The sequence below is a fragment of the Plasmodium gonderi genome (genome assembly GCF_002157705.1).
Source record: "Plasmodium gonderi DNA, contig: Chr05, whole genome shotgun sequence".
Lineage (NCBI taxonomy): Eukaryota > Apicomplexa > Aconoidasida > Haemosporida > Plasmodiidae > Plasmodium > Plasmodium gonderi.
The window spans coordinates 595,404-622,400 of record NW_021628930.1 but is presented as its reverse complement, the minus strand read 5'-3'; the positions used below and the strand labels follow the sequence as shown (position 1 = coordinate 622,400).

The 26,997-nt window shown below is 33.4% G+C and overlaps 5 protein-coding genes across 5 annotated transcripts; 2 read left to right on the top strand and 3 right to left on the bottom strand.

The window, feature by feature from the left end:
* Positions 1–697: 697 nt before the first annotated feature.
* Positions 698–3,268, top strand: PGO_051460 (tRNA modification GTPase trmE; the record flags this gene model as incomplete). Its single annotated transcript, XM_028686524.1, has 1 exon — positions 698–3,268. The coding sequence occupies one exon, from the start codon at positions 698–700 to the stop codon at positions 3,266–3,268; it is 2,571 nt and encodes an 856-aa protein (XP_028542325.1).
* Positions 3,269–3,486: 218 nt separating this feature from the next.
* On the bottom strand, positions 3,487–5,874 carry PGO_051450 (hypothetical protein, conserved; the record flags this gene model as incomplete). The annotated part of the gene is made up of 1 exon (XM_028686523.1): positions 3,487–5,874. One exon carries the CDS (start codon positions 5,872–5,874, stop codon positions 3,487–3,489), a length of 2,388 nt encoding a protein of 795 aa, XP_028542324.1.
* A 4,459-nt stretch (positions 5,875–10,333) lies between these two features.
* Positions 10,334–16,222, bottom strand: PGO_051440 (hypothetical protein; the record flags this gene model as incomplete). Its single annotated transcript, XM_028686522.1, has 1 exon — positions 10,334–16,222. One exon carries the CDS (start codon positions 16,220–16,222, stop codon positions 10,334–10,336), a length of 5,889 nt encoding a protein of 1,962 aa, XP_028542323.1.
* Positions 16,223–22,168: 5,946 nt separating this feature from the next.
* On the bottom strand, positions 22,169–23,860 carry PGO_051430 (conserved Plasmodium protein, unknown function; the record flags this gene model as incomplete). The annotated part of the gene is made up of 1 exon (XM_028686521.1): positions 22,169–23,860. One exon carries the CDS (start codon positions 23,858–23,860, stop codon positions 22,169–22,171), a length of 1,692 nt encoding a protein of 563 aa, XP_028542322.1.
* Positions 23,861–25,246: 1,386 nt separating this feature from the next.
* Positions 25,247–26,765, top strand: PGO_051420 (protein kinase c inhibitor-like protein; the record flags this gene model as incomplete). Its single annotated transcript, XM_028686520.1, has 6 exons — positions 25,247–25,283; positions 25,479–25,584; positions 25,819–25,913; positions 26,152–26,204; positions 26,312–26,446; positions 26,628–26,765. 6 exons carry the CDS (start codon positions 25,247–25,249, stop codon positions 26,763–26,765), a joined length of 564 nt encoding a protein of 187 aa, XP_028542321.1.
* Between the last annotated feature and the right edge of the window lie 232 nt (positions 26,766–26,997).

Here is a 26,997-nt window from a genome sequence, read left to right as displayed (position 1 = left end):
AGATCGTGGCATGGTATAAATAGAAAATGGTTTCAGCCTTGCAGGCAATTTTTTTTTTTTTTATCCGAAATGGGTTGATACTTTTTAATAGCCTGCGTGAGAATATATATATGTATATATATATATTTTTTTTTTTTTTCCCAATTTGGAATATTTTTCACCTGAACAGTAGGTAATAATTTTTTTTATTCACTCATTTATTTTGTTCATTCATTTTGTTCATTCATTTTGTTCACTCATTTTGTTCACTCATTTTGTTCACTCATTTTGTTCACTCATTTTGTTCACTCATTTTGTTCACTCATTTATTTTATCTTGAATTTTTTTTTTTTTTTTTCTCCCAATTTGGAACATTTTTCACCTGAGCGGCAATAATTTTTTTTATTTACCGATATATTCTATTTTTGAATTTTTTTTTTTTTTTTTTTTTTTTGTGACTCTTTTTACCAACGTTTTACAGCGGGAAAAAGGTATGGGAAGAAAACTTATCCTAAGCCCTTGCATAGTCATTTCAATATACGAACGTTTCAGCATTGTAACAAATCAACAACAACAAGATCTATAGGGACACTAGAGCTCACTGAGATGTGAGAGAGAAAATACCTCGGGGAAACCTCCCCCACGACCTCTTTCTCCTTTTTTTTTTTTTTTTTTTTTTTTGTGAATGTGTATATGTATGTGTGCTAGCTAAATCCCCATGCGTAAAATTCTCCCCATACTCATAAAATGCATATTTATGGCTTATCTTTTCATTTGTTATAAAAGTGTAAAAAAAAGAAAACGAAACAAAATTGTTCTTTATATTATCTCGAAGAAGGATTTTTTCAGTTATCAAAATGGCAACCTTGGGCTAGGGGAAAAAAGAAAATATCAGCATGTTTATAGAAAAATAAAAAATTTGTTCTTTAATAATTTGACAGACTTTTCTCATCATGGAAGGAATGATAATATATTTTTGAACTCTCCTTCACAATGGACTATAGAAAATGCAGGAGGAAATCATGATAAGAACAATAATTGTCAATCCTGTGGCAACGTTCAGGTCCAAATGATTCATCGGGCTCATGACTCTGTTAATGGAATTATCCCTATGAGGGAAGAGGAGGAGGAGGAGGAATATCTGAAAAAAATACTTAGCGAAGGAGAAACTATTTATGCACTTAGTTCTGGAAGAGATGTCAGCGCGATAGCAGTAATCAGAATGTCAGGTCCTCTGAGCAGAATAATTTTAGAGGTTCTCTTATGGAAGGGCGACATAAATTTGTGTGACGAGGGAGACATAAATTTAGATGAGCACCGAAAGACAGAAAAGAATAGAGGAACCTGCACATCATACACCCTGTCAGAAGAAAGCGAAGCAAATAAAAAAAGGGAGAGAAAAAAAAAAAAAAAAAAAAAAAAAAAAACAGAATATAGCTTAAGTGAAGTCATAAAGGTAAGGAAAAATTTCGAGGAAAGGAAATTATATAACGGGGAGTTATACAACAGTTGTAACGAATTGATTGACAAGATTATGTATACATTTTTTAAAGGTCCCAAATCATACACAGGTGAAGATGTTGTGGAAATTTATTGCCATGGGTCACCTCTAATAGTTAATGAAATTATGAAAGAAATTGAGAATTTAAATGAGCTTTTTAACAATATAGTAAAAAAAGAAAAAGAAAAATGTTACTCTGAAATGAATAAGAAGGAAAAATTTGCCTGCACACGTTCAGAAGAAATTTTTGACCAATTGCATGATAGAAATAATTTTTTTAAAATAAGAATGAGTAAGAAAGGAGAATTTACAAGACGAGCCTTTCTAAATAATAAAATGAATTTATTACAAATAGAAGGACTAAAAGAATTACTTTTGTGCAAAAAAAAAACACAAAAAAAAATTGCATTGAATTATTTAAATGGATATGCAAAGAATGTTTACTTGACACTACGAAATAATATAAGGAAACTTTTATTATATACACAAGTGAAGATTGATTTGGAAGATGAACATATAACGTCAAAGGAGGAAAGAACTGATATCAACAGATTTATCAAAGAAAATGTAAATCAATCAATTTCAAATATTAAGACAATTCTAAAGAAACCAAATGTTGAAGATATAGACAACCCTGTGAATATTCTTCTCTTTGGGCATGTAAATTCTGGGAAAAGTACTCTTATGAATTACATTTGTGGTACGGATGTTTCCATTGTAACAAAAATTAGAGGAAGTACTATCGACGTTGTGCAGAAGACCGTGAACGTGGAGGGCAATGCCTACAATTTCTGCGATTCAGCGGGGATGCTCACAAGTGGGATCGGAAGTGGGATCGGAAGTGGGGTCGGAAGTGGGGTCGGAAGTGGGGTCGGAAGTGGGGTCGGAAGTGGGGTCGGAAGTGGGGTCGGAAGTGGGGTCGGAAGTGGGGTCGGAAGTGATATAGGACGTGACATCAGAAGTGATATAGGACGTGATATAGGACGTGATATTAGACGTGGTGAGAGAGGGCAGAAAATGGAGGAGCGTGACCCCGGGGGACGCGAAGGAAAACGAAATTCAAAGCATCATAAAAACACACATAAAAAATTGGAACGAATTGGCATAAAAAAAACCCTCAAATATTTGAAGAAATGCAAATGTGTGTTAATCATCCTGAATATAAGAAAATACCAAGACGAATTGCGAAGTGTTATCTCCATTTTGAATAAAACAATGCGAGAAAAAAAACATCACAAGAGGAAGCAAAAGACAGAACCTCATTTTATCGTATGCATTAACAAGTGCGATCTAACCTCTGATTATACATATCCAAAAATAAGTAGTAAAATTAGGAAGATACTTTACATGAATATGAAAGAAGAACCCAGTTTGAGAAAGATTCATGAAAATATTTGTCCAAAATATTTTTTCATATCATCTAAGGAAGGACATAACATTGATAATCTTTTGAGATATGTTAACAAAGTGGTGCTGACATCACATGGGGGAGAAAATCCAGTGGAAAATGCAAAATGCAGAAATGAACGTGGAATTTATGATGAGAATCAGTGCGAAGGAGGAGAAAATACCTATTCTCAGTTTTTTCCATTTGAACGACATAAGACATATTTGAAGCGGGCACTGAAACATTTGCTTTATATAAAAAAGAATAGACGTCTCTTAACTTTTGACATTATTGCGGAGGAAATAAAACTAGCTGTAAAATCGCTCAATGGTATCATTGGTGGGTTCAACAAGACTCAAATTTTAAACGAAATTTTGGATTCTTTTTGCGTGGGGAAATAGGTTCGTTCTGCATGTGCACGTGATGTAAGCATGGGAAAAACAAAAAAAAAAAAAAAAAAAAAAACATACATGGGTACGTGACGCGGGTACTTATGTGGACACTTATGTGGATACTTATGTGGACACTTATGTGGATACTTATGTGGATACTTACGTAGGTACATGCATGTATTTTGCTCATGTACGCAGGCATGTGGAGGGGGCAAGGCAGATGCGAATCAAAAGAACTTGACACCCAAGGCCCTTCGAAGGACGTCCTTAAATTTTTCCACATAATAATAGTAAAAGTAATATTTTTGATAATAAAAAACATAAGCATCAATAAAGAACAATTTTAATCTTACAGCAATACCACGTTGATGTGATGATGGTGATGATTTCTTCCTCTGGATTGGTACATTGTGTTTTTCCTGTGCTATCGACGTGGGAGATGCAATTTTATCAAAATCATTGTTAATGTTCCGTAGGAATATATTTATAAAATAAAAACTTCCCATATTATTTGCCATATCTTTAACATTTTGAAGTTTAATCATAGGAATGATAAACTTAGTTCTTGCCCTTTCACAAATGTATGGATGATAATAGAAAAGTAAACTTTTCAACTTTTCCATGTCATAAGAATCATCATAGTCATTACCGTTCTCCTTTTTTTTTGAATATGAACTTATGCTAAAGTAGTGTTCAGTTCCAAGCTGTCCCTTTTCATTTAAAGCAAAATCATTTTTTTTCTCTTCCTCGCCTATGCACTCAAACATATTAATAACGTGTTTCATTTCTTTCTGCATTTCATCATGAGATCTATATGTCTGATTTGTGTTTCTCTCTACAGGAAGGTCTCTCGTCTGGGGTCTTGCACTAGTCTCCCCTTGCATCGTTAGCTCCATCTGCAGCATTCGAGATTTTCTTCCATTTTGCTCATTTTTCCTGTTAACCCTGAGAGGCAGGAATCCCTGCTCATCCACTTCCCCATCTAGTTCCTTATGTTCGTACAGTTTGGATGATTCCACGAGATCACAGCTGTCATTACTGCTCACATCATAACTGTTCATGTCATAACCGCTCACATCGTAACCGCTCACATCGTAACCGCTCACATCGTAACCGCTCACATCGTAACCGCTCACGTGGTGATGGATGCCTCCTGCCGGCCCAGCACTTGTACACACATCACAACTAATAGTGGTGATCTGCTTTTTGTTGACATCTAAAGGATTGTCTACTGATAAGTTCTGCAGATGTTCAATGGAATTTTTGTCACCCGTGTTCGTGTGTGTTAAGTTGCATGACTCGTTATTGTCTATTTTGATGTGGATAGGGTGTCTGTCCTTTCTTACCCCTTCCTGCTGATCACCATCCTCATATGACATCCATTTTGGAGATAGAGCTAATTTAAAAATTTTCCATACATTTCCAGAAATTTGTTGCTGAAATTCTGGATTTGAAAAGACGGACGCAAAAAAAAGTTTTGTCAATTCTTTTGTATTTTTATCTTGCAAAGTGTTGAAAAGAACATTCTGCATGTATATAATGGAATTATTTATCATTTCATCATTGCTGAAAATTTCTTTGTATATGACATCTCTAACATTCTTTGTTACACTTTCAGATTTAAATAAAGCATTGATCCATTTTTCTGATGTGTTAATTGCTATAGGTAAATGTATGGATTCTGATAAGAGATGATAAACTTTTTTTTGTACATCTTTATTATTACATAAGTAATTAGCTATATCTACGAAATTTTTTCTTAAATTGTTTTTTACATATTCTGTTTCTAACATTTCTGTGAATATCTTTCCCATTTCATTTTTTGAGTTTTGCATTACATCAATGAAAAATTTTGAAGTTATCATTTTATTTTTTTCTTCATTAACTACAGTGTATAACAACTCATTTATAATATCTTTCATATTATTTTGTGCCTTCGATGAATTCTTAATTTCATCTAGTACCTTTTCAATTCTTTTGGATATGTACTTATTTATGGAATCTCCTGAAAATAGATGCATAAAACCAAAAACTACACTTAATAAAATTATCAACTTAATTAAAAATAGATATTTGAAAAAAATTATATCTCTTTCATTCTTTTGTACTAAAAACATTATGTCATTTATTTGTGATTCCCTGTTTCTATTTCGTGAATGTATGATAAATGGTCTTCTTCTATATCCATATTTCATTCCATTCCGTGTATATATACCTCTTTGAGATATATACTCTCTTCCCATAAATTCTTTCTTATTATAAATATTCTCCTTTGTTGGAATATTCAACCCTCCAACTGCACTTTTGTATTTCCTTCTACGAATGTGCTCATCTATCTCTTTTCCTACTTTCTCCATATACATAAACATGCTTTGCATATGATTACTGTTGGATGGAGGCCCACTACATGAATTCCTTTCATTCGGTATGGTCGTCGTTGAATTTTCATTCTTTTGTTGAGTCTTCAAAGGTCTGCATATCGTAACCAATTTTTTTCTGAACATTGATTTTGATATTAATCCATTCATGTCAATGCTTTTATATTTTTCCAATGGAAATGTGTGCAGATCCCTCCCCCTTCTGTACCAATTTACTTTTAAAAATTCATGTTTCATTATTTTATGTTCAATAAGTACTTACCCAGGGGATGAGCCGTGTTTCTCCTACGTTTGATTATTTTCCACCACGCTTATGTGTTGTGTATGCATGCACGAGGTTTGTGTTTGTGTATGTGTTGTGTATGCATACACGAGGTTTGTGTTCGTTTATGTGTGTGTGTTTGTTTATGCATGTATGAAAAGTGTGCACGGGAGTATGCATATAAAAGGTAGTTAATCAGGAAGACAAACCCATTCTCTTCAAAGGTTTCATGCGAATATAATATTCTTCCAAAAATGCTACAAAAATTTGTGCAAATTTTTCAACCATGTCTGTGCATGCTTCCACGAGACGATGTTGTAATGACACACTTTTTCATTTAACAGTCATTAAGAACTATTCTCTAAATGGCAAGTTTTTATTTTCTTTCGCTGAATCTCCCTTAAAATTTCTTCATAAATGGAAGGGATGAATATGTGTGTGATTGTTTTTTTTTTTTTTTTTTTTTTTTTTTTTTCCTCCCCTACCCAAAATTCTATTATGATCTTCTGGTCTTTTATAAAAAAAAAAAAAAAAAAGCTTAAAAAAAAGGGTAAAAAAAAGGGTAAAGAAATTTACTTAAAATTATCCCTCTTTTTTTTTTTCTTTTTTCGCATAGACGTCTTAAAAATGTATATATACGTGAATATACATATATATGAAGAAAAGTATATGCTTGGGAAGGATAGCAAAAAATTAAAACTTTTAAAAATTGAGAAAACATATCACTGCCAATTATATTCCACGTTACATGATAAAAAAAGAAAGAAGTTCAAAGACTTATTATTATTTCTTATACTTCAAAACTTTTTAAAAAGTTCCTTCTGTGCCATATTCATATAAGGCCATAAATAATACCTCTCACCAGGGAAAGGGGAGAAAATATATATATATATATGTATTAAAAAAAAAAAACAAAAAAGTGGCTTCATAAAAAATATGGTACCTACCATTTTTACCACAAAAGGGCTACATTACTACAAAATCATAAATTTTTAAAAACTAAAAAATGAAGAAGCCCAAAAAAAAAAAAAAAAATAAAAAAAAATAAAATAAAGCCCGTGAAGCATGAGGACGGAATAAGTATAAAAAATAAACATAAATATACATATAAAATGGGTGTAATCAAACGAGCGGTATGCGCATGGCAAAATAAAAAAAAAAAAAAAAAAAAAAAAAAGGGACGAATATAGAAGAACCAATGTAGTAGAACGAATGTAGAAAAGTAGAAGAACCAATGTAGGAGAACGAGTTCAGAAAAACCAGTGCAAAAGAATGAAAAAAAAAAAAAAAAAAAAGTGTTCTGTTCTTATTAAATCGCAATTATTTTGGGTAAAAGAGAAAGAAAAGTCAATTTCGATTTTTTTTTTTTTTTTCTTTTTTCAACTTGACGAGAAGGCACTAAAAATTCCACAACGGCATGTATAGATTTAAGTGTTGTGCCTCACCACATATAAAAGAATAAGAAGCATTAACTCGTGAAAGGGAAAAGCTAAAAAAAAAGTTCCTTATTATTATAATTATGCTTATATATGTGCTTATAATTATGCTCATACTTATACTTACATTTATAGATATATATTTACATCTGTACATGTATATGTATATATATATATATATATATATATATATATAGAGAGAGAGAGAGAGAGAGAGAGAGTTCTTACCACCCACCCTATGGTGTCAAAATAACAGCCCACTTTTCTCTTCCATATGACATATGCACCCAAGGTTCTTTATTTTTTTTCAAAATTTTCAAACGTTTTACTTCACTAAATTGACGAACATTATTTCGTCTTCATTGTTGTAACAAAGTAGAATTTATATTATGCTGTTCACACAAGGAACGAATTTTTTTTTTTTTTTTTTTTTTTTTTTTCCCTTTCTCTTGGTACCAGAACGACTAGAACTTGTTACTATGATGAGGTCATCATTTTAACAAGGCTTATTTATATCATGTTCTTTTTTTTTTTTTTTCTTTTTTTTTTCTTAAAAGTCAATCATTCTGCTTTTTCTCTTAATGAACAAATTATATATCTGTTTCGTGTGGTTATGCTTAGATCCCAAGACTTCTCTTACCTCATATGGAGAAGTACATAAAAAAAAAAAAAAAAAAAAAAAAAATTTATATTCTGCGAATCACTGTACTTTATCAAAAGAGGTTCGTCATCCCAAATTTATATAAAACTCACCACATAACAATGGTAATAACCATAGTACACACTAACACATATATATACATACATACATACATGTGTATACATAGGTGAATATATTTACATATCCATGACAGCATACGTGATGACCACGTGGTCGTGCACCGACTAGTGGAAATCGAGATAAGGAGAAAATAGCGAAAAAGAAAAAAAAAAAAAAAAAAAAAAAAAAAAAAAGCACTGAGAGAAAATACATCATATTTTACTGAACCAAAAAAAATTAACACCCTTTCAATTACGAATGAAATGAAACTTTGCCCAAACCCAGTCAATCAACTCATATGTCCTATCATCCATGAGCTACCCCAAAATGCACTGGTAAATGTGTGACATGTATTTCATTTGCCATTTCACACACAGCCCCAGCTGCAAATGTGCCACCTACGACCATTAACTATTTTTCTTTATATTATTTTATTTCATTTTATTTTGTTTCCCTGTTATAGGATATGATGCAAAGAACAATTTCTTCATGTGTTCCTCAAAGAAGTTTTATTTAAAACGTAGACATATATTACTATCTTGTAATTTTACACAATGCACACATGTACGTACAGGCGTGTTATTGTATTTCATCGAGCGATCTTTTCTTATTTTAATGGAAAATAGTATTTTACCTGAACGGCAAGGTGTTATATGGTTTGTACTAATCTTGAAAAAAAAAAAAAAAAAAAAAAAAAACTACTATCAAGTAGAATGATCCAAATCGGTTGCTTATGTACTAACAACGTCGAAACAATTGTGGGAAATTTTCTTCCATATCCTGCGCTTACAAGTGTTATATAAATACATGAATTAAATGTGTAGCAATATGAACACGGCAAGTAGAAATACATGCATGAAGGTAGCCTTCTTCTATAAAAAAAAATATAAAAAAAAAAAAAAAAAAGAGGAAAATAAAATGATCACTTTAAACTTCTTTGCTAAATGCAAGCGATGTTTTGATATGAATCAAAGCTTTCCTAAGTGAAACCTACTTGTACATATATTTATTTTGGTTCAACTGTGTCTTGGCAAAGGTGTACGACGATAAAAAAATGAAATGTATTAACTACAACTGAGGGGTTTATATTTATGTTATGTACTCTCTCCACAGCAATAGTTATAAACATGAAAACATCAATGTTTAAGTAAAGGGACGAAACCATATGTACGTATGAAATCAAAAAGCTACGCATAAAAGAACAAAAGGAAAAGTAAACAAGGCGGAATGTTGCGTGCTGAGAGCTTATCCGGATAAGGAGAAAAGCTACCAAGTGAGAAAGACTACAAAATGAGAAAAATTATGAAACGAGAAAAATTGCTTAGCAATATAAAATATATCTTAAGGCATAATCGAGTTAAAATCATCAGACACATTTAATTAATGTTTTCATCAGTATACAATGAGGTATATAAAAAAAAAAAAAAAAAAAAAAAAACATGCACGTTTATGTATCGAATTATTGTAAATGTCTTATGTAGGTGCATGCGAAACTTCAGTGTAATAAAAGATGATATAATAAAACGTGACACAATCAAACGTGACGCAATCAAACGTGACGCAATCAAACGTGACACAATCAAACGTGACGCAATCAAACGTGACGTAATCAAACGTGACGTAATCAAACGTGACACAATCAAACGTGATGTAATCAAGGACGTGCACACGCACCTAAGAGCGCCTTTTCAAAAATGTCAAGAACTCAGGGTTTTAATTTGGGGGGAATATCAATTTGTGCGCTATGTGCACTAACTGGGACGTGTTAATTTGGTGTACCTTTATGCATACGTGTGTATATTCATGTGTATATATTTAGAAACGCAAATGATGTGGTATAGCAATAAGTTTACACGAATTATGGACATGTATATATGTCTTAAGAATTGATACATAGGTGTATTGTTATGTTCTGCACTTTTTCCTTCTTTCTTTATTGCCGTTCAAGTGTTTTTCTTCTTTCTTTATTGCCACTCCAGTGTTTTCCTTCTTTCTTTATTGCCGCTCCAGTGTTTTCCTTCGTTCTTTATTGCCGCTCCAGTGTTTTCCTTCGTTCTTTATTGCCGCTCCAGTGTTTTCCTTCGTTCTTTATTGCCGCTCCAGTGTTTTCCTTCGTTCTTTATTGCCGCTCCAGTATTTTCCTTCGTTCTTTATTTCCTTTCATGCGCTTTCTTTTCTTTTTTGCATTTCGAACGAGGTATGTTCTAAAAAATAGCTCGATGAGACAAGCAGAACGATCTAACAATTTTGATTGTAAAAATCTCCTTGGTCGTTTTGATCCTCATTGATACCATCGTTCATTTCATATGGGATGACATTGCCATTGGCCGCATTTACAGGAAAACCATTGCTGTGATAATTGTTCTCATAGTAATGATTATTATTGTTTGCATTATTGTATGAAAAGGTCATGTCATTTTGAAAATCATTACGCATATCTCCATGGAAGATTATTCCATTATTGCATAAGCCACTGTTGACAGTGTTGTTAGGGTTAATATCATTTTCATTGGGGTTTAAATTGTGATGATTATTCAGTATATTGTTTTGTTGTGACATGGGATTTTCTACATTAAAAATCTGCATGGGCATGTTAAATGATTTGTTTTGTGTGCAATTATTCCTATTGTCTACTGCATTTGAATAATTATATGTACAATTATTTCCCACGTAAAAATTGTTCATATCATTAGAAACATTATTTACATTCATATTTCCACTACTGTTATTTAAAGGTGCATTATAATTCCTCATCATAAATTCTATTCCACCAGTTTGTTGTGTGTATTCATCAGTTTCGAAGTCATAGTTGTAGTAATTCATCTGATCGGTGTTAGACTCGTTTGATACATTTGTCTCTCTGTTTGCATTTTCCTGCTGTTCCATCATCAAGTTGGGAAATTCCATTCGGTTGGGAAATTCCATTCGGTTGGGAAATTCCACTCGGTTGGGAAATTCCACTCGGTTGGGAAATTCCACTCGGTTGGGAAATTCTACCCGGTTGGGAACTGCCATACAATTCAACGGGGGATCTTCGTGCGGAATCATATTTAAGTTGTTCATAAATTTCCCGTCTTCCATGATTTGATTAGTGCTCATTTCATACTCTCCCATCTCCTGTTGTGAACTTGACACGTTGTGACTCATTCCAAATGCATCATTTGAACTACTGTTATATATCGGGTCTCTCGATGTATTTGTGTCGTGCTGAGGAATAGGGATAAAGTTGTTGAGACAATTGTTACCATTCACATTTTGCATACTCGTATTGTTGAAGCTGTTTAACAAATTGGTCTGTTTTTCATATGATTCACAATCTGCAAAGTTGATGGGATTTTCAGACATATTGGAAATGTTGATCTCTGGTACAATTCCCATTCCATTCGCTACCACATTACCTACATTTAAAGAAGTATCACCATCATTATTGAATGGATGATGCATCTTTGCACATTTCACAGCTGGTGAAGAAGGGAATGTTGTATTATTTTCATTGTTTCTCGAAAAACTGGATATGCTTATATAATCATGAGAGAATGTATTTATCAAATTATTTTCCCCTTGTGTATTGTAATTATTGATGTATTTTCTTTTCCTTTCTAGCCCCTTTTGATATACCACCTCATCATCATGCATGTTTTCATCCTTTTGTTCGCTCAAATCAGTACATGAATCATTCCTTTCATACATTTCATTAATATTAGCATTGTTCACATGTCGATGGTAATTTTCTCTTTCATATTTGGGCATCATATTGTTGTACTCCTTGGAGTTAATGTAGTTATCCCTGGATTGCTCAGCATGGTTGAGACCATCATGCTTGTTGACGTTGCTGTCCTTTTTGCTATCTTCATTTCTGACACCGTTTCTATCTTCATTTCTTTCATCGTTGCTGCCCTTTTTGCTGATTCTCCCGCTCCCCTTAACCTGAATAGATGCAGCGGGTAAATTGCTTAAACGGTGCACATTCCATGGTATGTTTCTACCTGCGTTAGAGTCATTTCCAATTTCATTGCATCTGCTCACGGGGAAGCAATTGTTTCTGTACAATCTTTCACGAGATGCAGTAATGGAAACGGAATTTTCCCCTGGAATACAAGTACTATTATGTCTTATGGATTTTCTACCTACATAGCTCATCCGTTCTCCAGCATTAGACCCATTCAATATAGTTGCGCATGTGTTACTTCTGCTCATAGTTGTAGACCCACAATTATTCCTGAAATAATCATTTACTACATTCCTTTGTGGAAATTCTTTAAAATTTGTATTTTGTTTATTCAGATAATTCATAGAAGCAAGTGCGTTTTTAGAAAATGTGTTCTGAAATATCATTTCATTTGTTCTGCTTTGAAATTGATTTTTTTGCATGTCTATGTTGCATGGTTGGATCATTCTGTTATTTATGATTCCACTATGATCTGTTCCTGCATGATGTGTGCCTGCATGATGTGTACCTGTATGAGGTATACCTGTATGAGGTGCACTTGTGTCACCTTGGAACACTGCACCTATGTCTACGTTTTTCACATTGCTGAAATTATTGAACATTCCCATTTGTGTATTCGGATTTGTCACCAGTTCGTTCCTCTCCAAATTGTACATGACATTTTGATTCTCGTTTTGATACATGCTTATTTCATTCATATGGTGAGAAGGTACCATGTTCAAATTTGAAGTGTTTACCAAATTTCCTCTGTTGATGTCTCCTACATTCATATTAGATCCAGCAGATCCATCCATTCTGTTAATATCCAAGTTATCTTGCTTAGTTCCAAACGAGGGATTGTTTTTCTCCTTATTATTCATCCACTGATAATTATTCATATTTCCAATTCCAACTGTACCACCAACAGTTACTTTACCAGGAACCCCGATCGAGTTATTCATGCTTCTTATATTCTGATCAACACATGAATTTTTGGGGATCAATGCATTTCTTATTAAATTGTTGTGTAAATTTGAAAGAATACTTATCAGATCTTCATTATGGGCAGAATGATCTTGTCCTAAATATAAAGGGGATACATTTCCTATCCCTTTGTTCATATGCATTCTCATGCCTCCATCCATATGCATCTGTGCACCAATAGGTACATCTCTTGTCTGTCTATCGAATTTATTTTCTTTCTCTTCCATATTTCCATTATGTATTAACCCTTCAAAAGCTTGGTTCATCATTTTTTCCTCTTTTTTTGGTGCATTATTAGCATTTATTAGCTTTGTCGGTGCACCATCTGGGTGCTTGTAACCTTCTACTCCTTTACACAGATTTACGGCTTCTTCTTCTGGGATTTGGCCTATATTAATTACTCTTGTTTTCTTACGATCTCTGTCATTTCCTCCATCGCTACGTCCACCGCTACAACCACCACTACAACCACCACTACCTCCATCGTTACATCTCTTTTTCTTCTTTCCCCACTCATCTTCTGACACTTCCTCAGCCTTCGAGTACTGACGAGTGGGAAACATATCGCTCGTGACAGAAAAATCATCCTTAATACTCTCCCTTTCGGACAGCGGTAACGGATGTGAACTAGTTCCTGTGTAGTCTAACTCGCTATCACCAGCAATAACTTTTCCACTGTATTCCCCTGTCATGTTTTCTTTGTTGTACCACATGGCCCTCCTCAAAGTAACGTGTGCAGATGCATAAGCTGAATTTTTATATTTCCCTATTTCAGTGAGTATATGCATATTTTGACAACGCTGATCCATTTCAGTTTTTTTTTTATCTTCTAGCATCTTCTTAGCTATCTCTCTTCTTGAGCGTGTGTATTTCACAATGCTTCCGTATGGATTTCCACTGATTGTAGCATTTTTCTTGTCTGTATCACCTTTTCTATTTTGGATTGCACCATTAGTTCCATTTGGGGCTCTGGAAGAATCTCCCTTGGAGGAATTAGAAATGCTAACTTCTCTCGCATTCGTCTTGTTATCATCGTTCTTGTCATTATCTTCTAAGCCATAGTTGACACCACTAAATGGATCATGATTGCGCAATTTTTTTCCAAAATTTTCAAAATAGCTATTTTTTAAATTTGCATTATCATAAATGCTGACAGTATTTTGATCATTAGACATAACATTATCATTTGCTTCTATTTGTATACAATCATAAAGACTTCTTGTTTTATCATTTTTAAAAGGATTTCCATTACCTGCTGTGACATAGTATGGGCAATGTTCTTCATGATTAGAACCCGTTAATTCTAGCCAAGTTTTTCCTGTATCCCGATCTCGAACAACACGAATTCTACTATTACAATGCGAGTTTAAGATGCAGATAAAATTTCGTACATATCTTCTACCAGTAATACTACTATTCAAATATTTGTATCCCATTGCAACAACTCTCTCTTTACCAGCGTCTACATTATTACATAAATCTAAAAACTCCCATTTATATCTATTCAATTTACTTTTTTCTCTTTCTTCAATTAATTCGTGAAAATCTATGCATATATCTCCTTTAATTCTTATTTCTACATTACCTGTATCCTTTTCCAAAACAACATACGCATCTCCTACACATTCATCATGTTTTGCACATTTAAAATGGTAACTCATCTTCATATCCAACACAGTTATATTTATAAATGTCAATCCAACGTTCCAGCATCTTTTAAAACCATTATACTCTGAAGTACATGCCATGACGAAATCAAAAATTCCTGCTTTATCTTTTTCAAATCTGTATTTTACTTTTCTTTTTCTTCTCCTTATGCTAGCCCAATTTGCCGGGAATTTTCTTATTTGATTTTTTAATACAAATTCATCAACTGCTCTTTTCATATTCACTAATCTGCTTAACAAATCTTTCTGTTCTGATCCATTACACAGTTCTTTTAATTCTATCTCATCTTCCTTTGAGAACACTTCCCCGAATTCATCACATGAACTGAATTCATTACTGTCATTGCAGTGGCTGTTCTTGCTGTTCTTGCTGTTTTCGCTGTTTTTGCTATTTTTGCTATTTTTGCCGTTTTTTCCGTTTTTTCCGTTTTTTCCGTTTTTTCCGTCTATTTTGCTTTCATCCACATTGCACGAAAATAATATGTTGCTGTTCAGATTGGATGTAACCTCTAAATTGTTCATGTCTTTCTCTCCCTTTTTATCACATACCCGATCACCCATCGCACTCACCCCGTCACCCATCACACTCACCCCTTCATCCTTAGCAGTAACCATTTTTTCCATTGATTCATATTCCCAGTTAATTCCATCAAATGATTCTACTTCGAAATGCTTATCATCATTTAATGCATCTCCTGTATGACTAGCCTTCTCAGCACATGCTTCTTCCAATTTAGCACTCGCTTCTTCCAACTTAGAACCCGTATCTTCCAACTTAGAACCCGTTTCTTCCAACTTAGAACCCGCTTCTTCCAACTTAGAACCCGCTTCTTCCAACTTAGAACCCGCTTCTTCCAACTTAGAACCCTCTTCTTCCAACTTAGAACCCGTTTCTTCCAACTCATCGTCCGTTTTGTTATCCTCATCGACAGTTGTATCCTTTTCACTATCATTGCCATTCAAGCTCTTGTTCATACACCAACTCTTAGAATCTCGAAGAGCAACTGCATCCATTGAATTTAAAAAAGCCATAAACTCTTTTTGTTCCCTCACAAACCTCTCTATATCGCTTGTGTTTTCCAACACTGGATTGATTGAGCACAACAGATTGGTGCGTCTCTTGGCAGGTGTGTCATTCTGCACGGCACCCCTTCCTCCAACTGCTGCTCCTCCAACTTTCCCCTCTTTAGATGCCATTTTTTTGACAACTTCTTTACCCATAACCCCTGCTACATCTAAGGAATCCTTTTCGCGTACGGGTTCAATTCCTGTAGCACTTTTGCTGTCCATTTCATTTACGCTTTTAACCGTGTGATTCTGTTTGTCGTTCATTTCCCCTCCAGATTCACTACAGAGCATGCTTCTCATACTACCACTGCTGTAGCTCGTACACGAGCTGCTGCTTCTATTTAGTTCTATGGATCCATTACTTACACTTCCTACACTTCTCATATCTATTTCACTTCTTACATTTCTAATTCCATCTATGCTTCTACTTGTATTCAAAATGTAACTGTTAAAGAGACTATCCCCCAAGTGGTCATCCATTTTTGTTTTGCCAATTACCTGAACGAGTTTTTCTTTTTTCTTTCCTTGAGGTTTTACAAACTACTGGGTAGAGATGAACAAAATGGAAAAATCAAATTTAGATGCAAAGCAATGGATTCAAAGACAAGAATTTTGTTTCTCTAGAGGGGATGGGGTGGGGGGAGAACAGTAACTTAGAGACTTCAAAGAGAGATGGATGAGGTAGTAGGAGCACTTGAGGGAAAAATGAAACAGTGCTATGCGTCTACTTGCTATGCTTTTACTTAGTCCACTTCTAAGCTGCTATACTTCTACGTTACTCGCTATTATTCTATACTATGTATTTTTCTTTTCTTTTTTTTTATTTTTTTATTTTCTAAAATGATGAGTACTATCAATGGCTATGTACAAACTGCATCTAAATTGAGAAATTTAAAAAAAAAAAAAAAGAGACACTTGATAGAATTACACTATATGATAAACATTCCTCAAATGAGAAAAAATAAAACTAATATGGAATGGAGCATCTCAATGTGTGTATCAATCGGTATGTGTAAAATATGCATATATTAAGATGTGTTTATAATATGTATAGACGAACATTCTATGCGTATGTATTCCTCATAAGAGGAAAAACATGAAATGGGTGTAAAAAAGAAAAAAAAGAAAAAAAAAATAACGTGACAACTACTTTTCTATCTACAAATTTAAAGGGACTCTGCCTGATGTTGTTTAAAACAAGGTAGAGAAAGATACTTTAAAAAGAAAAAAAATTAATACGCAGAATTGAATTAGCAAAAGTAAACTGAAATAGCTAACGGTGCTAACATCAGCTGTCTAGATATTCACCTTCTGCACAAAATTTTTGTAAAAAGATTGTAACATTAGCCAAGAAGGGAAAGTTATTGGATGTGCACATTTATTCAGACGAGAAGTCGAGTGTTTTCGACAGATAATGTTCTGTGAGAGAATTTTTGCGCTACTCTTCCTTCTCTTGAGTCTGTTATTATTATTATTATTCAAAAGATGGAACTAGTGAAAGACAAAAAAAAAAAAAAAAAAAAAATATATCGAAAAAGCATGCACAAGGAGGGGTAACTTCGATGGGCTTGTGATGCCGGGTACATTGTTTTCCCCTATGAAGACTAGCCTTTTTTAAAAAATAAACTACGCCGGTGCAGTATGAAGAATAAACTACGTCGGTGCAGTATGAAGAATAAACTACGTCGGCGCAGTATGAAGAATAAACTACGCCGGTGCAGTATGAAGAATAAACTACGCCGGTGCAGTATGCAAAATAAACTACGTCGGTGCAGTATGCAAAATAAACTACGTCGGTGCAGTATGCAAAATAAACTACGTCGATGCAGTATGCAGAATAACTCAATTCGCAAAAACTGCATGAACAATGAGTAGAGGGTGCAAAAAAGAAAGCACGAAAATTTAAAGTTGTATGCACGTACTTGCGTAAGTGCTAGCGACGATGTCATATATAAGTCGAATTACATATCTAAAAAAATATATAGAATCATGCATCTGAAAAAGAATTTAGAAGAATCATACGACATTCTATGTCTTTGTATTTAATTATTGTTTAAAAAGTTGCAGCGAAATCAAGCATGCAACAAGGAGGGAGTAAGTGAAATGAAATAAATGAAATGAAGTGAAATGAAATAAGTGAAATGAAATAAATGAAATGAAGTGAAATGAAATAAGTGAAATGAAATAAATGAAATGAAGTAAATGAAATGAAGTAAGTGAAATGAAATAAGTGAAATGAAGTAAATGAAATGAAATAAGTGAAATGAAGTAAGTGAAATGAAATAAATGAAGTAAGTGAAATGAAATAAGTGAAATGAAGTAAATGAAATGAAGTAAGTGAAATGAAGTAAATGAAATGAAGTGAAATGAAGTAAATGAAATGAAATAAATGAAGTAAATGAAATGAAATAAATGAAATGAAAAAAAATAATGAGCTATAAAAGGGCGAAAAAGTAAGGGGAAGATTATAGGGTGGACATAAAACCACGCCTCCAGGTATGTTTATAATTTTGAGGGGATGGAATTTATCTTTTATTTTTATTATTATTTTTATTGTTATTTTTTTGGTATTTTTTTTGGTATTTTTTTCATCAGATCAATACTTTTTTATGCACACTAAGGCGTGTGTTTTTCCTCAAGGCAAAACTTCATAAGACATCAAAATTTACTACGGGCATGTGCACTCAATCAGTTGTTCTTTGTACATGTATCTAGAGTGACGATGCAGATGTAAAGGTAGATGGGTGAAAGCTGAAGTCTGAGAAAAGACACACATTGGGTCGTGTCTATTCTCTCTTGTCTGCTCTTGGAAAGTGAATTCATACGAAATGTATACAACACGTTAATGAACAATAAAAAAAGAAAAAGTATTTCCCACGAAGTTCTAATTCAACTCGTGCAACAAAAAAAAAAAAAAATAATAAAATAAAATAATAAAAAAAAAGAATCAAATTGATGTTGAAAAAAAAAAAAAAGCTAAGGGAACAAGAAATGTTTAAAAGAAAAAAAAAAAAAAAAAATCACGAAAAGTAAGCAGAACGTGAAATAAAAGTTAAGCACACAATCTTGTGGACAATATCATGTATGATTGTGCTGCATGAAGATGAAACTCGTGTGTTTTTTTTATGTATATGTGTATAATCAAAAAAGGAACAAATTCGACAAAGAGCTGGGAGATGAGTCCCTGCGTTTATGTGTGTGTGTGTGTGTGTAAGTGCATATGTTTGTAAATGCAAACGAATGAAGCACAGTTCATAAGTTCACACTTACATGGTCTACTTTCACAAAGCTGAATTCCACACACCAAAGGAAAAAAAAAAAAAAAACATAAAAATGAAAATAATTTATGAAACTAAAAAAAAAGAAAAAAAAATTGAAAGAAAAAGAGGGAGAAGAATGGAAAGAAGGTTGATACTTTATGAGATAAAAATTATCATTTCAAAATGAAATCACATAAAACACAAAGGTTCTGCTTTGTGGCAAATTTCGTTAAATAGTGACGAAATAAGCATCGATCAGATTACCACAAAGGGGTGGCAGACGAATGGTGAGAAGGCTGAAATCAAGGGAAAAATAAGAAGAAGCAAAACAAAATCAGGAGAAGAAAAACAAAATCAGGAGAAGAAAAACAAAATCAGGAGAAGAAAAACAAAATCAGGAGAAGAAAAACAAAATCAGGAGAAGCAAAACAAAATCAGGAGAAGCAAAACAAAATCAGAACGAAGTAAAAACAAAAGAACGAAAGAAATAAGAACAAAAGAACGAAAGAACGAAATTGCTTTTCACGCAGCGCAAAATTTATTTTTCTTTTGCGTCACACACATGAGGTTCAGCTTGTTCGTGCAAGTGTCAAGTGCACACTCGGACGAGATATGTAAATGCACAACAAGTACATGTAATCAGGGCGTAACAGATTGATCTAACTTTGCGAGGTTCGAGAAAATATGTGTCGGAAGGTTGAGCACTTGAAGGGACAAACTCCCCTTTTTCTCTCACGTTTTTCACATTCACGCCTTGAAAAATCTCTGAAAGAATACTTATATATGCACCCTTTTACTGGTTGCTACCTCTTGGAGCACTTTTTTTTTTTTTTTTTTTTTTGTCTCTCTTGCTAGTTCTCTTTCTCGACACACGAGCAGAATTAGGCAAAAAATAAAAAAATGTAAAAATATAAAGTAAAAATACAAATAAGTAAATATACAAATAAGTAAAAAAACAAGAAGTAAAAATGTAAAAAGATAAAAAAGTAAAAAAACAAATAAACAATGAAAAGAAAAAAGTTTTTGCAACTGGCGATGGTTTTCAAAATCACCACTTCCTCATGTGAAAGAAAAATACAGGTTGCGAGCTAACTCTTGTGTGTGGAAAAGGTACAAGAGGATGTACTCTCTACGTGGTGAAAAAATTCAACCTACGCTTTTTCCACGAGAAAGAAGAAATATGTTATAGTGGAAAAGTACGTGCACTTGTTTTTACTTCCAGATTAGTGAAAAATAAAATCATACGCAAATGGGAAATTTATGGCACACATGTGGATGTTATCATAAAAAGAAAAAAAAGAAAGAAAAAAAAAAAAACTTTTTGGAGGTTAGAATTATGAACATTTGTCTATCTTTCACATTCTCACGCATGCACGCTTGGAATGAATCAACTTCTGGATGAATCACATGTGGAAAAGTGAATTTGTGTACATGTGCTGCATGCATTCATGGAATACTTTCACTAAATAAAAAAACAATTACACGAAAGTGATCTGGTAAGTAATACATTTGAATTCTGCAAACGATACTACTTGGTTAAGACGTGTTACATTCACCGCTCACATGCACGGCTCACACCACCACGGTACGATGGGGGTTGAATTGCAAAAAAGAACAAAACACTGCACAAGCACTCTCTCTATGTTTATATCTATGTCTCACTCCTAATTCTCAATTTTCCATGCGTAAAAATGTCGGCTTCACAAGCACCCTTTTATATATATGTTTTGTGTGTGTGCCCAGGCACAACTGTGTGTAATTATGATATATATAAATGGATGGTGTTGTAACAAGATGCAACGTTATTACAATTGAACTTTTGTCGTTCTGTTAATGTGGAATCGACAAGTAGAACGAATTGTCTTTGAATACTTCGTTAGTGAAACATGTGCATACAAATCACGCGCAATCTCTTGGAGACCTTCTACACCAGTAATAAACGATTATTGTAGTAAGAGATTAAAAAAAAAAAAAAAAAAATGGCGAAGTAAAAATAAGCAAGGATGTGCATTAACGGCAAGGTAAAAAAAACAAAAAAAAAAAAAAAAAAAAATTCTAAACAGTTGAACAAGAGGTGTGTGATGTGTCACGATTTTTTTTTTTTTTTTTTTTTTTTAAATGCATTCTTCTTTTACTGTTCTTCAAAAGGTTAATAAAAGCAAGTTTTAAAGTGTTTTAGAAGTTGTTTCTTCTTTTTTTACATGCTGTTTTTTTTTTTTTTTTTTTTTTTTTTTATGGAAATATATCTGGGATGTATGATGGATGAAAAAAAGTGGAGAATTTTAAGAACTTCAAAGTTGAGTATTCAAAACTGCGGATTAAAAACTGAAGATTCAAAACTGCGGATTAAAAACTGAAGATTCAAAACTGCGGATTCAAAATTGAGGATTCAAAATTGAGGATTCAAAAATGGAGTTTCAAAATTGAAGTTTCAAAGATGCAGGTTCAAAGATGCAGGTTCAAAGATGCAGGTTCAAAGATGCAGGTTCAAAGATGCAGGTTCAAAGATGCAGGTTCAAAGATGCAGGTTCAAAGATGCAAGTTCAAAGATGCAGGTTCAAAGATGCAGGTTCAAAATTAAGTATTTCATAACTGATAAAAATAATAATTTAAAAGTTATAATAAAAAGGGGAAAAAATAAATAAATACACATAATTCATATTTGTGTACATCTGTACATTTCATCTGCTTCTCTTGTTTCACATTTAGGAATCGTTCATTTGGTGTAACCAAGAATCATCGAATATTCTCATTCCAACCCGCTGTGCAAACTATGGAAAGGGATAAAAAAATTAGAAAAAATGAAAAGAAAACGTGCATGTGTGCGCATATTTTTCTACATATATGCATATTTATGGTTAATCATATGTGAAGACGAGATCGTCAGCTGGAGAAAGTGTACACAAATTTTTGTGTACACGTCACATGGGGATGTAATTTTCTACAATTCAGTTGAGTCATGAAAATATGCAAAGACACCAATGGTTGAGGGGTGAATCCACAATAGTGACAAAATACTCAGGTATGGAATCAGATTTGCAAATCAGGTGTAGAATGGCACGTCAATAGATGAGCTAAATTCAAGCATAACACAAGTGTACAGTTAGGGGTGGGGGTGAGGCACGCATTGTATATATATTTTCTCTCTGTTTTTGTCTCCTGATATTTAAGAGAGTATAAACAAAAATGATTCGCTTAAAAAAAAAAAAAAAAAAAAAAGACGTACACTCAAGTGAATATGATTAGAAGGAAATATTAGGAGTACAAGAGATATTAAACCTTTATTAAGAGAAAATATAAACAGTAATGTGTGAGAATATATGTGCACAAAAATACTTACCTTCAAGTCAATGTTCGATTTGTCAAAATCTCTGCCAATATTATCACCTACATAAAAACTGTGATCAAAATTAAATAACAAATTGGAAAAGATAGCTGAAAGATTTTTCATAATTTTATTTTTGTACACCAAACAAAGAGTTAGATGCTTTAGGAAACATTCATCCTTGAGTAGTTGCTTCAAATCTTCTTCATCCCACGGTGGTGATTCTTCCACGAAATCATTTAAAAAATAGTTCACATATCCCACGTACTGTGGATACCCATTTTTTAAAAATATATAAAATTTTGATTTCTTCAACAAGGAGTTTATATAAATCTCTATCATTTGTAAGCTCATTGTGTTCAGATGAAAATAACACCTCCTATTTTTTTTTACTATATTGTATATTTCTTCATTGTTACAAATTTCAATTGTGAGTCGAAGAAAATCTTCCAACGGTTTATTTACTCCCTTGTTTATTTCTTTTTCTAATAATTCTTTATGTAAATTTCCAAAATATCGAATCAAAATTATAATATATTTTATCCCTTCTAAACACATGTATAAATAGTATTGTCCTCCACATGGTTTTGGATAAATGTCAATTGGTTCCATATTTCCTTTCCCAATTGCATAAAATGTATTCACAACATTACCTCCTCTTTTTTCTATACTTTTGATTTTGTCACTATTCTCATTAGATCGTCTCATTTTGGAAGAGCCCATTGCACTCCGTCTGTAGTTCAACTTCTGGAAACAACGTTCACCATGGCATTTCTGATTTGGAACAACAACAACACAATGTTTACCATGCACGCGGTAGTTCCACTTTTCACACGCCTGGCTAGTTGGAAGGGCTTGGCATTTCTGCAGATTTTGGCTAGTTGGAAGGGCTTGGCATTTCTGCAGATTTTGGCTAGTTGGAACCGCTTGGCATTTCTGCAGATTTTGGCTAGTTGGAACCGCTTTGAATTTTCCCCCGTTCTGATGCCTGTAGAGTGCGTAGAAATAAGAGAGGGCACGTCTTAAATTTACGAGCTTTCTGAAGAGGATTGGCAACTTGCATCGCTTGAGATAGTGATAATCATGAACGGGAGAAGAGACACTGGTTTGATTTGAAAAAATAACAATTTGGAACTTTTGTTTTTCCTTAAAATTAAAAATGTTGAATAAGACTTCCTTACTGAAAAGTAAAGTGTTGGTGTGTTTACATCCATGTATGTTCATTAGTGTCCCATCCAAATCGAACGATGCTATGTTTATTGGTTTTGAAATCAAATGATTCATGCATTTTATGAAAAATGTGTCTTTATTTCTACTCACTTTTGTTGAATTCTGTAAGCTTTTACAAGTCAACCCTTTCACACTTGTCATTTCTACCCCTGCCATCTGAAACACACAACAGTAGTACCTATGCCATGGTCTTTTTAATTTACACTTTTTCAAATAACTTAAAAAATTTATATATTTTATGCACAGGGAGCGTTTAATGCGAACGTCCTGATGCACATGTCTCGCTGATACTACTGATGACATGTTGAAAATGAAAAAAAAAAAAGCGCAAAAAAAGGGGCAAAAAAAGGAGAAAAACAAAATAGGGTAAAACAAAATAGAGTGAAACAAAATAGAGTGAAACAAAATAGAGTGAAATAAAATAAAGTATAACAAAATAGAGTAAAATAAAATAAAGTATAACATAATAAAGTGTAACAAAATAAAGTGTAACAAAATAAAGTGTAACAAAATAAAGTGTAACATAATATAGTATAACAAAATAAAGTATAACAAAATAACCCTGAACCCCTATCTCACCACCCCAAGCGTGTACAATAACACGGCTTGAGAAGTAAGAGGATGGGTGATGGTCAATGGCATTTCTCCCCGGGGTCAGGTTAATTCAGAGTCACAACCAATTCTTGCACAGGATCGCTCTAACCTCGCAGATGTATGTCTGTTTAAGTTAGTAGATGCGTACATATGTATTCAAACGTTTGTGCTTGCGTGTGCTCTTTAAGTCTCATCCCTCTCCGCGCGTCCGCCTTTCCTACTGCATGTGAAAAAGGAGAAAAATAGAACAATGGTGAAGTAACGAAGAAGAGAAGTAGCGAGGTATAGGTAGATGGTCGTTCTTATTACCACCCTACACTCACGAAACAGAGCATTGTTTTTTTTTTGAACCCCCTAATTAGTTACACCTCTTTTTCTCCTGTAGTAATAAAATCCCACTCGAATGTAAAAAAAAAAAAAAAAAAAAAAAATGAGAAAACACTTTCTTCCTCTTTGCTACTACTCAATGAATGCAAAGTAGGTTAGAGAAGAAAGGCACTAAATTTGGTAAATAAAAATATGTATCTTATGTGTGTATGCCACGCGTGGTGTGACGTGGTTATATATGTACATATACATATACATTCATGTATAACTTCTTCCACTTATCATCTTTAAATAAAAAAAAAAAAAAAAAAAAAAAAGTTTCATACTACTTTACCCCTCCTGTGCTCATATGAGATGAATATTTTCTATTGTGCAATATTGTACCTGGGGTTGACATAAAACAAGGGTAAAAAAATACAGAAATGTAAGATCTTTCTACAAAAAAAAAAAAAAAAAAAATAAAAAAATAATAGATATTAACAGGTGAAAATTATCCCAACGAGCATGTGAACGACTATAGCAGTTTTAAGAAAAGCACAACATAATGTAACACTCTCCACCCCACCCCTAAGCAATGATTGGTAACCAATAGTGTATATGCAACATTATGCATCCCCTACATTAAGGTACACACATGAGAATAAGCACCCAACCTTGATATCCTCAAGCTACATGAAGGTCAGATTCCTACTTGCATGTTCTTGTAAGTCCCTATAAGTTTATTCCTTAGGTGGAGAGAGATTTAAAAAAAAAAAAAAAAAACGTAAAATGAAAAATAAAAATGAAAGAACTGCCCACTCCCACTGTAACCTATAAAGATCTCCCATTCTGCTAGCAAAAAACTTCCAAAAAAAAAATGTTACTACAAGCAATTTTTTAAAAATTCTCACACTGCATTCACATAATTTCCTCCCAACCCGAATACAAAAAAAAAAAAAAAAAAATCTTTCACAAAACATACACACATAAACACATACACTCACACATTCACATTGTGTAGTATTCCTATTTTTGATGTCATCAACCGGAGCAATTATCGGGAAGAATATAAGGAATTTTGCATTTAATTGTTTTACAAAATTTGCTTACAGCAACAAGTACTTAACGTAAGGCATACAAAGTGAGAGTGAACTTTCACTTTTTTTTCTTTTTTTTTTTTTCAACACACATAAAAAACAACAGTGTATGTGTGTGTATGCAAAATGTAACAACTGTATAGAGCCAATCGAACGTCTATGAGGTTACACAGAAAAAAAAAAAAAAAAAATCTAAGAAGTGCATATAATGACAGCATTCCTTTTTTTTTTTTTGTATACAACATTTATGTTACTACCTTGAAGAAGAGCAATAAACAGACACTTTTCCAAAATGTCGGATGAAGAAGAAAAAGCCCTTGCTGCTGCAGGAAAAGATGAGAATGGTGATTCGATTTTTGGTAAACATGTAAAGGGAGAGACAGAAAAAAAAAAAAAAAAAAAAAAAAGAAAAAAGAGGAGAGTAAGAATGCATAAGAGAAGGAGATGAAAAAAAAAAAAAAAAAAAATATAATCGATTGAAACAAAAAAACCCATCCTAAACTAACACTTGAAAGCCATACATAGTTCACACAAAAGAGAAGAGATAAAACTAGTGGCTACTCCAAAGTGTAACACTCCCCTCCATTCTTGTTGCAGGAAAAATTGCAAGGAAGGAAGTCAAAGTAGACCTTGTGTACGAAGACGATAAGGTGTTTTTTTCCTTCATTTTTTTTCACGTTTCCCTCTTTTTCTTTCATTTTTCCCTCTTTTTCTTTCACGTTTCCCTCTTTTTCTTTCACTTTTCCCACTTCATCAGGTTCTTGCCTTTAACGACATTAACCCACAAGCCCCAGTTCACATCCTTGTGATTCCAAAAATGAGAGATGGATTAACTAGACTGAGCAAAGCAGAGGAGAGACACAAAGATATTCTAGGTCATATGATGTGGGCGGTAAACAATTTTGCACATATATATTCATGAACACACTCGTGCGAGTCTTAAGAAGAGATGCATTTCTTCCTCCAAGCATCCATATCGACAGTACCACAATATTTTACGTGTATATGCAAAACTGTGCATGCAAGAGATCACATGTCTTTATGTTCCATTCTCCTCCTTCCCATTTCCAAAGGTTTCTGAAATTGTGAGGAAAAATGAATTGGGTGACTTTCGTCTGGTAGTGAACAATGGACCCGAGGCTTGCCAATCTGTCTATTATCTCCATTTGCATATCTTAGCGAAGAGACAAATGAAATGGCCCCCAGGATGAGATCTGGAAAGGAAGAAAAAAGACCTTGCTAGAAACAGGAAGTGTGTGAGAAAATGTAAATGCCGCTTGAAGTGAAGATCGAAAGGTCCCTTGGAGAGTTAAGTCAAACCACAAAACAAACGTGTAACCTGTTTTGTACTCACGCGTCTGTTCTATCATCCCTCGAGAAAAAAATGTAAACACACACATACACACATTCATATACACTTGTACAAATCTCATTTCAACACAA